The 14,777-nt window shown below is 44.2% G+C and overlaps 1 protein-coding gene across 1 annotated transcript in view; it reads left to right on the forward strand.

Moving 5' to 3' along the window:
• Positions 1-14,777, forward strand: part of CUNH1orf21 (chromosome unknown C1orf21 homolog) — a 113,466-nt gene that overhangs the window by 89,109 nt on the left and 9,580 nt on the right. Inside the window, exon 4 of the mRNA XM_051794703.1 lies at positions 11,301-11,377. Within this exon, the coding sequence (XP_051650663.1) occupies positions 11,301-11,377 (77 nt within the window). The remainder of the gene's footprint in view (positions 1-11,300; positions 11,378-14,777) is intronic.

Raw genomic sequence — 14,777 nt, forward strand, 5'->3', positions numbered from 1 at the left:
ACTGAGAGAGGCAGGAAGGCATCGGGCAAGGATTAAAGCTGGGTAGTAGGATAAATGTTTGAACTTTCAGGGAAGGGGCAAAATGAAAGACAGACTGTTGAGCAAACCTGCGGGTAGGAGTTTGGAGAACAGGTTAGATGGAAAGTTGTTGATGTGGTTTGGATGCATGCCCCCAGGTGATGCAGTTGGGTGATATTCTGAAATATCTTCCTTTTGTGGTGGTTGATACCATGAGAAGATCTCAGGAGACTAATCTTAATTTCACAATGCTGTTTCATATTCTGATCAAGGAGACATTGAAATTTTGTGGGTGAGTGAAGGATCCATTCCTGGCTTGCCTGATCTTGCACAGTGTATGATCCTCCTTTTCCATGGCCAGTGCCTCCCAAAGGAGCAGACACTGTATGCCAACCCTGGCTGGGCTGACTCTGACACTTTCCTGGAGAAAAGATTTGCTGCTTTCTGGAAAAGGAGGGCAGAGCTCATTTTGAGTCTTTTCAGTGTCCTTGGCCACCTGCAAAGGGTGGTTTTGGGAAAATCTGAATGAGAAGGTGAGAGAATGGAAAATCAGAGTGGAGATTTAAAGCCATGACGGGCAAACAGTAATTTTGGACTCTGAAATATTGGTCATTTTAGGATGATAGAATCATAGAATTGTTAAGGTCGCAAAAGACTTCTAAGGTCATTGATTCCAACCATTCATGTGCTGAATGTTGGACATGAGTGTTTCCAGGCCTGTAATTGTATTTTAGGCTAGTTCTTCTCCCAGTATTGGTTTGGATATCTTCTTCTAACCTGCAGCATCCTGAGCATCAAAGCTATATGTATACATCCTCAGTGGAATATATTGGGCCCTCATTTTGCAAGCACTTAGGAGTTGTTCTTATTTATCTGCTCTTTATCCAAGGAAACTTAGAAGAGATAAACACTTAAAACTCGGCCTCCATTACTATTTTAAATGGCTTATAAAATTTTTAAACTGTTTGTGGCTGTCTTTCGTTCTGATGTATGTGGTTTCTATTCTCAGTATTGCTCTCAGATAGAAGTGTTGGGAGAATCCAGACAAAATGTATGTTTATACATCTGAGGACTGGCAACTCAGTAAATGGGCTGGCTACCATAGTCTGTGTGAAATAATAATCATTCCAAAGTAATGGCTAACCAAAACAATGAAAAGATGGTACAAAATGCATAAATCAGACATAAGGCTTCTCCTGCAGCCATAATACTTCTCATGTGTCAGAGCACATATGTCATATTTACTAATATACGAACAATTAAGTCCTTTGAAATGCACATTTTACCCATGCCCCCTGAAACTTGTCATATAGCAAGAGCTGTTACTTCATCCTCTCGGGTCTTAAATCTTATGCCTGGTGCAAATTTGAGAATTAATGCAAATAAAACAGACGTTGAGAGGAGCAAAATACAGACATTGAGAATATGTGCCAGCAGTGGCATTTACATAATTGCAGTTACTGAAAATTTCAAAATTAGAGCCTTGGACAGTGCTGGGAGAATGACAGCTTATTGTAGGGAATTCTTGCTGGTTTGGAACACATAAACCCTTCCTGTTTGTATTGAAGAGTAGCACTATTCTTGGTTTTGTCATCTAATTTGTAATTTCTTACTACCATTTTACTCTGTTTACATATGACTTAATGGTGTCTTTTCATTTGCACCATATCTTCTAATTAGTTTTGGCTTTCCTGTAAATTGCAGGCAACAAACCCAGAAGGACTTTTTCTTTCACTGCTTTCCCTTGTTGTTCCCTCCTTTGTAAATCCCAGGTTTGAACAAGAGGGGAAGAAGTATCCTCAGAGAATCCCAGAATGGTTTGGGTTGGAAGGGACCTTAAGGATCATCCCATCCCAGCCCCTGCCATGGGCAGGGACACCTTCCACCAGCCCAGGTTGCTCCAACCTGGCCTTGGACACTTCCAGGGATCCAGGGGCAGCCACAGCTTCCCTGGGCAACCTGTGCCAGGGCCTCCCCACCCTCACAGGGAAGGATCTATCCCATCTAACCCTGCCCAGTGGCAGTGGGAAGCCATTCCCCCTTGTCCTGTCACTCCAGGCCCTTGTAAATAGTCTCCATCTTTCTTGTGGGCTCCCTTCAGGTCCTGCAAGGCCACACTCAGGTCACCCCAAAGCCTTCTATTCTCCTGACACAACAATCCCAATTCTCCCAGCCTTTCTGTGGAGAAGTGCTCCATCTTATGTGTATCCCGCAAAATTCTCCATTAAGACTGGTTTGATGGAACCACTTGTCCTCTTCAAAGTGGCTGTTTGATGGTCACCATCTTTTCCATGACCCCACCCTAAAATGTAATCCAAAACTTTGTATTAAGGCAGTGAGGTGGGACATGTGCACAGGGGGAGCATTAGTCCTGGTGGGTTTTGGCAGCACAGGAAGATCTCAGGAGAGAGATCTGATTTTACAAAGGTGTAGAACAAGTTCTAAGAACAGTCTGGAAAAGGTCATTTTTGCCTTTAGAAGACCAGCTTGAGAAAATGCTACAGCTGCTGAAAATTTAGGCCCAGCTATTTAAACAGTACACGTCTCGTTCTCTAGTTATGTTCTCTCATGTATATTTGAAGGGCATAAAGCTCTTCAAAACCATCTCAATAAAAAACTGTGCAAAAATCGTGGTGGCAATAACCCCCATGCCATTCCAGCAAAGTTCCTTCATGGAGCAGGCACACCGTGACACCCAAATTCACTCTCAAGACTGCCTGCAACATTTGTTCCTGGCTGTAAATGTTTTGCAGACTTCACTCAGTACTGTTGTTTCCAGCTTAGTGCCAGCTCTTTCCATGTTATTGCACTTGGTGGAAAACTGCCTTCAGGAGATGCATGGAAAATTGGGAGCATGAGTAATATATACATTTACTATAAATAACTGTATTTTTTTAAAAGCTGGTTGAGCAAGAGAGAGAGAGAATTGTTGATGACACGGGTTTAATAACAGAAAGTTCATTTTTTGAGCGAGGTTTTGTTATCCAGGGTGGTTCTACAATCCAGGAGAGCAACATACCTGCAAAACAGCAAGGTTAGTTGTGCTTTTTGTTGCCAAGTGCCCTGAACCCTCTGAAGTTTCCACAAGAGTCAATCTAGTCTTCAAAGTCATCAGTAATGCAGTTTTTAACTTTTAACCATCTATTTTTTATTTGCTAGATAAAACTTTCAAGCACTTGGACATACCAAAGCCATTAAAGATGTGGTGCATTAATGAGAGTTGGAGAGCAGGTCCAGCCCGTAGCACTTTATTTGCAGTATTTTGGGTGTCTTTTGACGTAAGCTCTAAAGCACCTTGTCACCTGAATTTCTTGGGTGTATGACTGTGAGGGATAGTTTTCAGCCTCTTGCAAAGTTGTTTGTAGAGGAGGTGCTCCTCAGCTTCACTTTGCAAATCCCTTCCCGCTGGCAGTCTCGTGGCAGTCTCGCAGATGTGTCCCTTCTCTGCTTCCTGCCCGTGTCCCCATTCTCTGGGTTTGCTACACGGATGAGTGAGGATCCTGCTGCAGGAGCAAGAGAATTCCCTCTTTGACCTCAAACTTCCTGCACTTGGAGGCAGGTGTTCTGGCTTTGTTTATCTCTGTTATGCTCATTTTCTTGTCCTGGCTGACCGTTCAGAGTACCACAGATGCTGAGGGAGCCAGAAAACCCTGATTTTCAGGGCAATGTAATCCTCATATTTCACAACAGAGGCATTTCCCCAGTGATCACACCCCTCATTTTCTATAGGGGACACCTTGATGTTTATCAATCTGTCTGCAGAAAAGAACTCTGAGATAGAAATCCAGATTTTATTTTTCTGGACCTTAGTGTCCCAAGCCATATAGAACCAAGAGTATTCTAACTTGTGGGGTGATAAAACCTCAGAGCTGTGAAAGGAAGCAGGGATGCCAAGGTGCAGGTAAGAGTAATTTCATCTGTTTACCTGCCTTAATTTCCTGTCCTCAGACCAGCTGCTCCCATGTATACTTTTCAGTTTGTCTACAGCCTTCCTGGTGTCTGGTTACTTGACAGAATTAATTGGAATTACTGTAACCAATTAGTCCAGACTTTCTAATATTGGCTGGGAGGGGGAAGGAGTTGAAAAGCTGATGAGAATATTTAGAAAGTTGTAGCTATTAGATTTAGTGAATATTAATGCTCTGTGAAAACCCTTTCATGGTGGGAATTGCCCTTCATTTTTTTCCCCTGCTCTTTAATGATGTTCTCCATCAAAGCTCAAAGGCCAGTAACTTTGGCTGAGGGTGAGCTGTATTTAGATACTGCAAGAGAAGTCCTGCAACTCACTCCGGATGGAGCATTTTCCTTCTTCTTCCTTTTTTTTTCTTCTTTTTTTCCCCAACTTTACACTTACGGTTGGATTTTTCTGATTTTTGAGCTCCTGCAGCACGAGTTGAGTGTAATGGGCATGTCAGATGTTTTTTAGAATAACCCTTGCACTGTAATTTTTAACATCTCAAAAGCATTTTAAAAAGCAGCTAGAAACTAGTTATTGCACCAGTTTCACCAAATACACAAACAGCAGATCCAGGAAACCTGAACAGCAAGTGAGTAACCTCAGACTGGGTGTCCTTGGAGAGGGAGCTCAATACTGGAGAGGCAGCAGAGCCAGAGCTGTGGACAGAGCAAGTTTGTGGCACAAAGCTTTGCTTCCTCCCTTGGAGGGGTAAATTAAGCTTCATTTAAACCATTTTCAGAATTTGTAGTGTGTTCTCAGCTAGAACTCATTGTCTTTTTTCTTGGTCTCCAAATTCACCCAGTTTCCCTGTAATCCAGCACTCATTTTGTTCTTCCCGCTTGCACTTGCCCTGGCTTTGTGTGTTGGCTTCTTTTTAGTAGATGATCCCAGTCTGGAGGAGGATCTCCATGCAGGTTGTATGTAGGTATTTATTTATTTATTATTATAATAACCACTGAAAGCAGCATTCGCTAACTTCTCAGATTGCAGCAACAGGTGCCTTTCTGATGGGCTGTAGAAAGCTGCTCAGGATTTATACCTTTCTCTTTTTTTACCTGTTTTTATCCCATTCTAAGTAAATTTCGGGGGGGTTTGGGGCTTTCTGAATCCTGCTCTTCGATATTGCATTGCAGGATCTGGAGCTGCTACAGTAGAATTTCCCAGTAATTACCCTGGGAAGGAGGAGCTCCGTTAAGAGCTCGTTTCAGGAGGAGGTCTGGAACACATTTTGGATCTCTGGTGAAAGCACAGGGGTTCTCTCTGCCAAACCTGGGTTACACTCCCTGCGTCAGTGCAGACTCACTGCGGGGTGTTGGCTGGCTTTGCAGAATTGGATTTTTCTCCAGAATAAATGCCAGGCACTGTGTCTGCTGCTGCTTTCCCTTTGCATGCCTGAATGGCTCCGGTCTCTCCCACTGCTGCTTGGGGGTAAAACTCAACAAACCTATTCAAAAGTGGTTTTTTTCAGTGTCTGATTTATTAAGGAAGATACTTTGTCACAGCATTACAGGCTGGATGAGGTTGGAAGAGACCTCTGGAAGTCATCTGGTCCCTGTGGCTCAAGCAGGACCATCTAAAGCCTCCCGCCCAAGGCCAAGTCCAGACACCTTTTAGACTTCTCCAAGGATGGAGATGCTGACGGGAGTAAGGCATCGTGGGCAAATCCTTCATGCTTAGTTGAGGGGATTTTGGCCTGATACAGCAATAATGTTTATTACAGTATTCCATTTAAAACAGGTTTTTTATTATGAAATGTGACCTCAAGCTTCATCCAAATCCACAAATAACGGCCACGTTTCCAGGTCCTCGTTCCTGAGGACCAGGGTGCTCCAGGGAGCAGTGCTGCCTCAAACAGACTGGCTGGGCATTGTTGTTGCCTCAAGTGCCTCAGATACAAGGTGCTCCTTAAAACTGAGCTCCCATGGTGGGTTACACAGGTTCTGTAGGAGCCTGGGGCAAGAAGCGGGGAGCAGGGCCAGCACCCGCTCTCTTGTGTTGCAGTTGTGTGTCCAGGAGCCTCTGTGACTGCACCCACACTGCCCTGGGAGGGGCAGTGGAGGGATCAGGGGAGTTTGTGCCAGTACTGACTGTTGCAAGTAGAAGGTTCCTTTTCAGAAAGACTTACCTGGGAAAGGTAGAAGGTCCTTCTGATGACTGTGAAGGTAACACCTTTCTTAGATGTCTCCTCCCCATGAACATCCATTTCTCTGTCTCTGTGTGTGTGCCATGCAGGTCACATTCATTGCTAAGCCCTGGCTTTAGGTTCTGGTGTATGTTTTGGAGGTGGTGTGCACCTGGAGGACAGTGCTCTCAGGCTCGTGGTGTGATTCTGGGGCTGTCCTGTGCAGAGCCAGGAGCTGAATCCAGTTATCCTTGGGGGTCCCTTCCAAGTCAGGATATTGTATGATTCTATGGCTCTGTGCCTAGGGACCCCCTTCTGTGTTAGGTGCATGTACACATTAGGGCAGGGATAATGGTGGAACTGCATCCAAGAGTAATCCCTTTTGACCAGCATCTGAGATTTTTCAATGCTTGATTTGCCCCTTGGTTATAAAGTTACACTAAATAACATTTTCAGGTGGTTTTGCTTCCAGGTAGATAGAGAAAAAAAGAAAGGCTCTCTTCCTGTCAAAGGATAGCACAAAAAATAAATACTTATGTGTGTATAAAGCAAAGAGACTCAAGTAAAATCTCATAGGTTCACTTCTCCCTTGTTCATCCTGATGCATCAAGACAGTCCATGTGAAATATTATCACCCGGGGCTTGTCCTCATGACTGAGCGAGGTAAAAAATGCTGGGGTGGCATATTAAAATCTTACATCTCATCTTTCATTCCCTTTCTGACTGATGCATTTGGTTTCCTCCTTTTCAAATACAATTATTTTAAAGAATAGTTTATGGTGTAAAAAGAAAACAAACACTTCATTTTTCCCGTAAGTTATTTTCATGATGAATTACATGGCTCCAGAAAGCAGTTTAAAGGTGCTGTGGGCTCCTTTGAAGAAAAGTGTCATCTTGATATAAATCAGGAATATTATTTTAAAAATATTTGAATGGCTGTAAACTACCAGTATTGAGTAAAAACATGATCACTCTCTGGAGAGACCTTTGTTGTTTCTATTTGCTTCAAATATATTTTAATAGCAAATCTACAGAGACAAACTAATTTTTAAAATTATACTAATCTGGAGGAGCATGCCACCTTCCACATTGGTGGTTCCAGCAATTGGATACTTCAGCCTTTTGCAAATTAAACAAAACCAGACTGGAAACTAAGAACCCCGTTACACTAAGTTTTACTGACTTAGAAATGTAAAATTGTCTGGAAAAGACCTCTAAGGTTGTCCAGTCCAACCATTCCCCAGCACTGCCAAGGCCACAACTGTCCCATGTCCCCAGATGCCACATCCACATGTCTTCAAAATCCCTCTGGGGTTGGTGACTCCCCCACTGCCCTGGGCAGCTGTGCCAGTGCCTGACCCCCATTTCAGTGAAGACATTTCTCCCCAGATCAAATTTAAACCTCCCCTGGCACAGCTGGAGGCCGTTCCCTCTCCTCCTGTCCCTTGTTCCCTGGGAGCAGAGCCCGACCCCCCCCGGCTCCCCCCTCCTGTCAGGGGGTTGCAGAGCCAGAAGGTCCCTCCTGAGCCTCCTTTTCTCCAGGCTGAGCCCCCCCAGCTCCCTCAGCCACTCCTGCTGCTCCAGCCCCTTCCCAGCTCCCTTCCCTTCCCTGCACACGCTCCAGCCCCTCAATGTCTTTGTGTATTTGTTTAATTCTTGTAACTTTAGAGGAAAAACAATTAAAGACCAATATGTGATTAAGTTAATCAAAATGAGGCATTAGATTACATAGTGGTGTTGCTGCTGTCATCTTTGAGTTCTTGGCCAGTTTAATAAATTTAAAGATGCTTAAAATAAAGTATAGTCTCTTCATAAAATATGGCAGCTCTTATGGAAGCATCTCTTAAAAATCAGCCCTTCTCTAATAAGCTGAGTGTTAAAAGTGTCAAGAAGAAGGACTATTAACAGCTTACCTGAATCCATCTGTGGCAGCCTGTGAAGAAAGCAGAATCCTTCCAATGAAGTTCCCATGTCTGTAGAAATGGGTTCATAAGAGGGGAAGCATCAAGGGAAATGTTGACAGATATTTAATTATAGTGGCAGTAGTGGCTGTTGCTGTGTTAATAGCATCTGGCAGCAGAGTCACTGCCATCTGTTAGTGCCCTGAAATTCTGGATATGGTGCATCCTTTATGGAGGAATTAACAATAATTAACAAATCTATCAAATGAAATCACCTTGATTGGATGACAGTTTTACCTTGATAATGATTAATTGCAAAATAATGGGGAGGAAAATGTCCACTATTCCCCTTTTTTGCCAATGCTGCTCTCCAAGTGCAGCATCCTGGAGGGCTTACTTTTAAGCCTGTGGTGTGAGGCAGCATTTACTGCACTTACTTTTAATAATCCTTATAAGCAGAGCCAGATTAAAAACAAACTTCTGCATATTCCTTTCCATTTGCAACAGATTTGGGCTTTAAAACCAGGTGTGGTTCTGTTGATGCCTGGTAACTTATTTATTGTTAAATAGGGGAGAAAATGAGGTTGAACTGAGAGATGTGACCCTTCAATCAAAGTCAAGTCAGCCTGAAAGAATAATTTGACTGCATTAGAGCATCTCAGCTTTTTTTTTCTTGTTAGCAGAATATTAGAAGCCAGACCATTAATTTCTGATGAGTCAGTTTGTCTTCAAAGTGATGAGGAAAAAATAGTCTATTTGTTTGTATTTGGGAGAATTGTTTTTGAATATCTATTTTTATCAAAGCCAATATTTCGATCGGTGCAATGAAATATCAGTGCCATAAATAATAGCTAGAAACAAAGCAATGAGCCAATTTGAGACCTGCTTGGGGTTTATTTTTCTCTTAACTCCCCTTTTTCTGTTTGTTCCTGCTGAGCAACAGATGGAGAAGGTAAAATAATCTCTGCTTAAACAGGAGAATTGTGATAGATAATTGAGGTGTGTTAATTATCAGGAGCAATGGGAGGGAAAGAATAAACTGTGGAATCTTGAAGTCAAGTAAACTGATATTTTATTTCCCTTTTCCTATGTCAGTCTGTTAATATTCTGAATATTGCTCTGGGACCCAGAGAGAGAAGGCAACATATATTTTTCTTATGTCTTTCTATTCATTCCTAAGTGCCAGAAGTTTCTTTAGGCTGGGATTTGGGCTGATTCCAACTCCTGATAGAGCTGCACTGACAGCAGAGCATGAGCAGAGGTGTGGAAGTCAAGTTTGCCCTGCTGTGATTTGTCAAAGCTCCCAACACAGGAGCTGTAGATCAGAGCTTCCTTTCCCCCTTTTCCCTTCCCCTTCCCTTTCCCCTTCCCTTTCCCCTTCCCCTGGAGTAAATCTGATGATAAAAGCTCACCTGATGCACGAGGTTGGCCTTTAGCTGACTTCAGGTGTTGGTGTTGTCACGAGTGTCTCCCCCATGAGACCCATCCCTCTCTTTTCATTCTGCTTGCCAGCTGTGAGAGTCAGACAGCAGCTCATGAGAGGTTCATGCATGTTCATCACACACAACATCTGCACACTGCTAGGAGATGCTTTGAAAGAAGGGATTTTATCTTCTGTTCTGCTGATTTGACTTGACATCCCGGGATCACGGGCAGGCGGTGGCTGGTGGGATGTAGCAAACACACAGACACTTGTTAGAGCTTGGAGGAAGGGCTTGTTTCTCTCTCACTGTTATTTTCATGCAACACACAGTTCTCTGCTTAGGAGGATTAGAAGATATGCATTAAACAGTGCCAAAGATGCTGAGGCAGTTGATGTTTACATCCCTTGTGGAATTATTCATTAAAATATTAACTGCTAGACAGCCTCTTTTTTTTTTTTGACTCAGTGATTTAGTAGCCCTCTCCAAAATTGCCTTGTGTGATTCAGACACTCAAAGACTAAATAAGGCTAAACAAACCCACCAAAATTACCCACAAACCCACTAATTTTTGGGTTTATGTTTCTTAAATTGTCATGGCTAAGAAACTCAGAGGGCTCTGTGGAGCGGGTAAGCTGTAAGATTTGACTCAGACCTCTCCCATCTGCACCAGCAGCTTTCCCTAGCACACGGCACTGGGAGGATCTGGCAGGGGCCTTATCCTTTTCAAGGATTTTGGAGATAATAGGTACATGTGTGCACTAAGTTTTGGTTTACAGAAGCTCATGACATGATGACAAGGTGTTACCTTGTGCTGGCTCTCATCTCTTTTCCCGTCTCATGCCTTTCTTAAGATGTTTTTAACGGTTCTGGTCCTCTGCAGAGGACATGGTTGTGCTCTTGTCTGTAAACATGGAATGGTTTGGGTTGGAAGACACCTTAAAGATCCAGTCCCACCCCCTGCCCTGGACAGGGACACCTTCCACTAGCCCAGGTTGCTCCAAGCCCTGTCCAGCCTGGCCTTGGACACTTCCAGGGATCTAGGGGCAGCCACAGCTTCTCTGGCAACCTGTGCCAGGGCCTCCTCACCCTCACAACCAGGAATTCCTTCCCAATACCCAGTCTCACCCTGCCCTTGGCAGTGGGAAGCCATTCCCCCTTGTCCTGTCACTCCAGGCCCTTGTCCAAAGTCCCTCTCCTGCTCCCTGGAAGTCCCTTTAGGAAGCCTTCTCCCTGGAGCCTTCTCTTTTCCAGGTGAACCCCCCCAGCTCTCCCAGCCTGGCTCCAGGGCAGAGGGGCTCCAGCCCCTCTACTCTTCTTGGTGGTGTCTTCTGGACTCTCTCCAGCAGATCCACATCCTTCTTATGATGGGCTCTCCAGAGCTGGTTTCCTTCCTTGTTCCCGATTTTCTGGCTGAGCAGGTCAAGGCTGCCATTGCTGCTCTTCTCCCTGCCACATTTAACGTGTGCTTCCTCCCACAGATGGTTTTCCACAATGTTACTGTTTCTCAGCTCTGTTCTGAGCAAGCCTGGGTTACTCTGGGGCCCTCTCAAAGGTGCTAGTTGATGTTGTTATTGATACAACTCTGTGAGGAGCCAAGCCACAGATGCACACCTCATTTTCCATGGATTTTGCTCAGTGACCCAGAGGCAGTTCCCCCACACCACCAAGCTCATGGCATTTAAAAATTGCCCACTTGGGGTCACTGCATCAGTTGTATTGCCTTTAATTTAATTTTCCCTGAGATTTCCTCATTGTGTTCTGCAGGTTGAGCCTGAACCCAGCCCAGTGTGACACTGTGATGACAAGTGCCTGTCTCCCTTTGTGTGCTTAAATAAATACTGATGGTATCTCTGTTGTGTGTTTTTTGTGTGTTTCAGGAAAAAAGTGCCAGTTCAAACGTAAGACTTAAATCTAATAAAGAGATCCCAGGATTAGTACATCAACCCAGAGCAAAGTAAGTTCAATTTTTGTTGTTTAAGTCATAATACAAATAAACAGAGGGTTAAGCATTGTCTGTGAGATTCAAGATTGCTGCCTAGTGCAGACCAGCTGGTGGCTCCAGCAGCCCTAAAACCATGCTCAATTTAAGTAGAGTAGATAAGGTCACTCGTGTCCCAAGACCAACACCACACTGGGCAGCATCTCTCCTTTGCACAGCAAAGGACCTAAAAAGAGGTGAGAGGCATCTTGTCATGGCTGGTAGGAGACCCATCCTGTGTTGTTTCTCAGCTTTCCATACAACTTGCACATAACTAAAATTATATCTCCACTACTGTTCATAAATACTATCAGTTAATTTCCCAGGGAGGTTTTTGCTCCTGGTGTACATTAGCAACTGTATTACCTGGGATTGGGAATGGTAAACTTCTTCCATTTAGAATGGTCACGTTAAAATGAGGAGGGTTTTGTAGCTGAGAGTTTTTCCACCCTTGGCTGGCAGTTCTGTGCCCATACCCTGGCTGAGGTCAGTCAGTGCCATGAAATATTTAACTCTTGTGACAGAGCTGGTTATTGATATTAGTAATTCATTTCTTATCTAAATCATCATTACATTTAATCACTAATTGGCTTGGAAATAACAGATTACATGGAGCTTTATATGAGGTTCGTAACGAACAAGTGAAGAAGCTCTGCTGCTGGATTTTGAACACTGTGGAAATGCTGTTCTTTATGCCCTGCCCTCAGGGCACTTATTAACTTTAACTTGCTGAATATCAAGTGCTTTGAACACGGTTTCAAGACTGGAAACTTTAGTAATTTCTTAATCAACTGACAGTATAATTCAGCCTCCTTTCAAAGGGAAAAAATAAGTGCTTTGGATGTAATTTCAAAGAAACTCACAGGAGGGAGGTGGAGGTAAAATCACACTTTAGCAAAGCTGTACTTCATTACTGTGGCTCTGCCCTTCCCAGCAGGGTCAGAGATGTATTTAAGATGCTCTAACATAAGGCTAATTAGTCTGGGGTAGAAAAGGGCTGTTCTTTTGGTGGGTAATCTCTTGGTACATCCAAGCCAGAGGAACTGCATGGGTTCAGGGTTTCCATTCTTTCATCAAACCCATCATTTTAAAGGTTCCTGCAGAAGTCAGAACTGACATTGAATCACCAAAAAGCCCATTTTTTTCATTGCACTGGCAGAGGTAAATATTTTTATGCCAGTCCTGCCAAAATAAGTAAACTTCTGAGAGAGGTGCAGAATGTCACGGTAGGTTGTTGGGCAGGAGCTCCACTGTTTACCCAAGGCTCTGCTGTTTGCCCAAGTTACCATTGCATTTCTGTTTGTAAAGTGGCTACATGTGTTTGAGTTGCTAAATGCCAGGTCAGCAAATAGCTGCTATCACGCACAATTATTTTTTTAAAGGTTTATCTTCTAAAAACCACGACGGTTCTGGCTGCTGGAAGGGGTGGCACTGGGGGGAAAAGGGCTACTCAGCTGACAGCAGAAATGAGTGGATAAATCGCTTGCAGGGATCCAGGGGCAGCCACAGCTTCTCTGGGCAACCTGTGCCAGGGCCTCCCCACCCTCACAGGGAAGAATTCCTTCCCAATATCCCATCTAACCCTGCCCTCTTGTCACTGCAAGACTGTTGTTCCTTGTCCTGTCACTACTGGCTTGCTAAGAATTCCCTCTCCATGTTATATATTGATATTTTGAAAGGCTGCAGTAAGGTCACCCCAGAGCCTTCTCTTCTCCCCACTGAACACCCCCTGTCTCCAGAGCAGAGGTGCTCCAGCCCTCTATGGCATGTTCTGGACCCTCTCTAACAAGTCCATGACTCGTTCTGGGGACCCCAGAGCTGGATGCAGGTGTTCCTAAATTCTACTGATTAAGTTCCCAGGGAAGTTTTTACTTACTCCTTCTTGGCAGAGCTTCTCTGAGTCCATTCATCACTCAGACAGTGCTGATACTGGGGATAAATATCTCTGCTTTTGGCAAAATGTGTTTCATCAACCTGCCACGAAACATTTAAAAATGTGTTCTCATGCCTTCTGATGTGCTTCTTACATGGAGAATTAAATCCACATTTCGATTTGGGGAAATCTTTTTTTTTCTGTTGTGTTCTCCAAGAACTCAGCTTCGATTTGATGGTTTTCTGACTCTTCCAGTGTTCACTAATTCTGTCAGTTCCCTGCCCTGCAGTGGATTTTACAGTTATACACAGCTCCTCAATTGTCAGCATTGGAGTGTCTTATGTCTCTAAATTGTGGGGCAGTTTTCCTGCCCAGACAAACTTGTGTGAAGATCACAGACTGTCAGGTCTTTAGGACTTCCTGTGGGAATTCTCATGTATATAGCAATGCAATCCTCCTTTTTTTTTTCCCTGCCTTCTTTTAGTTTTCTTACAATTTATGGCTGGGGTGAGTCACTCCGGTATCATCTCATTTTATTAGAAACAGGATTTATGGTGTTGCAAAGGCAAAACTGTTTTTCAAGCAGTTACCTACCAAGAAAGGGCTGTACTGCCCTAAAATCCCTCTCTAAGACACCTGAACATGCAGGTGACAGGGTCAGCTGTCCCAAACAAGCATCTTTTGCCCATCTGAGGTGGAGGTGGGAACCTGAGGGACTGGCAGACAGCTGGGGACAAAAACTCCCACAACCACTGAAAGGTGAATTGTTCCTGCTCCTGAATCACCAGCTTTAGGTTTTAATGCCATTTCTGAAACCTTTGCTTCTGAACTGAGCCTTCATTTATGTCCAACATAAGCAAATCATTGTATATGTTCATCCTGATAGCGAGGGCAGTCTGAATGCTGAGCTTTGTAGGGAAGTGCAGCCTGTTGTTGGGCACTTAGGGAGAGTATTAACTCATGACAGCTGAAAGGATCACTCTGAGGAAAAGGGTGGGAATGCAGCAAACCAAGCCAGCTTTTTGTGCTGGAGAAAATCTCCGAGAGCTGTGTGTCCTTCTGACCGTTTGGCATCACTGTTAACACTGGCACCAGTCCTCATCCTTCCTTTTCTGCATCTTTTTTTGTTGCACACTGAGTCCCTGGCACGTTTCCCCAGCCCCCCGTGGGCCCAGGTGCTCCTCCCTGCTGCGGGTCCAGAGGATGCTCCGGCCTCACCTTCCCGGAGGGATGTTATTCATGCAGGAAGGAGGTTCTCCCCATCCTCTAACATACATAAAGCAGACCCACCCCAAACACTGTCTACCAACATCCTCATCTTTGTCTCCTCGTCCTTTCCTTAACGTCCCACCTTCCTGGATTTGTAGCTTGCAAGTCCCCCCTTGGGGAAGGGCTTGTGGTCTTGTGCCACCCTCAACAAAAAGGAGTATTTTCCAGCCCTCTTTGCTAATCCAAAATCATATCACTGAGACTCTTGGTGCTGCAGAATTAATTGAAGTGAAG

Source organism: Manacus candei, unplaced genomic scaffold (genome assembly GCF_025592945.1).
Source record: "Manacus candei isolate 608988 ecotype Guabito, Panama unplaced genomic scaffold, ASM2559294v1 h1tg000005l, whole genome shotgun sequence".
In the NCBI taxonomy this organism is placed as follows: domain Eukaryota; kingdom Metazoa; phylum Chordata; class Aves; order Passeriformes; family Pipridae; genus Manacus; species Manacus candei.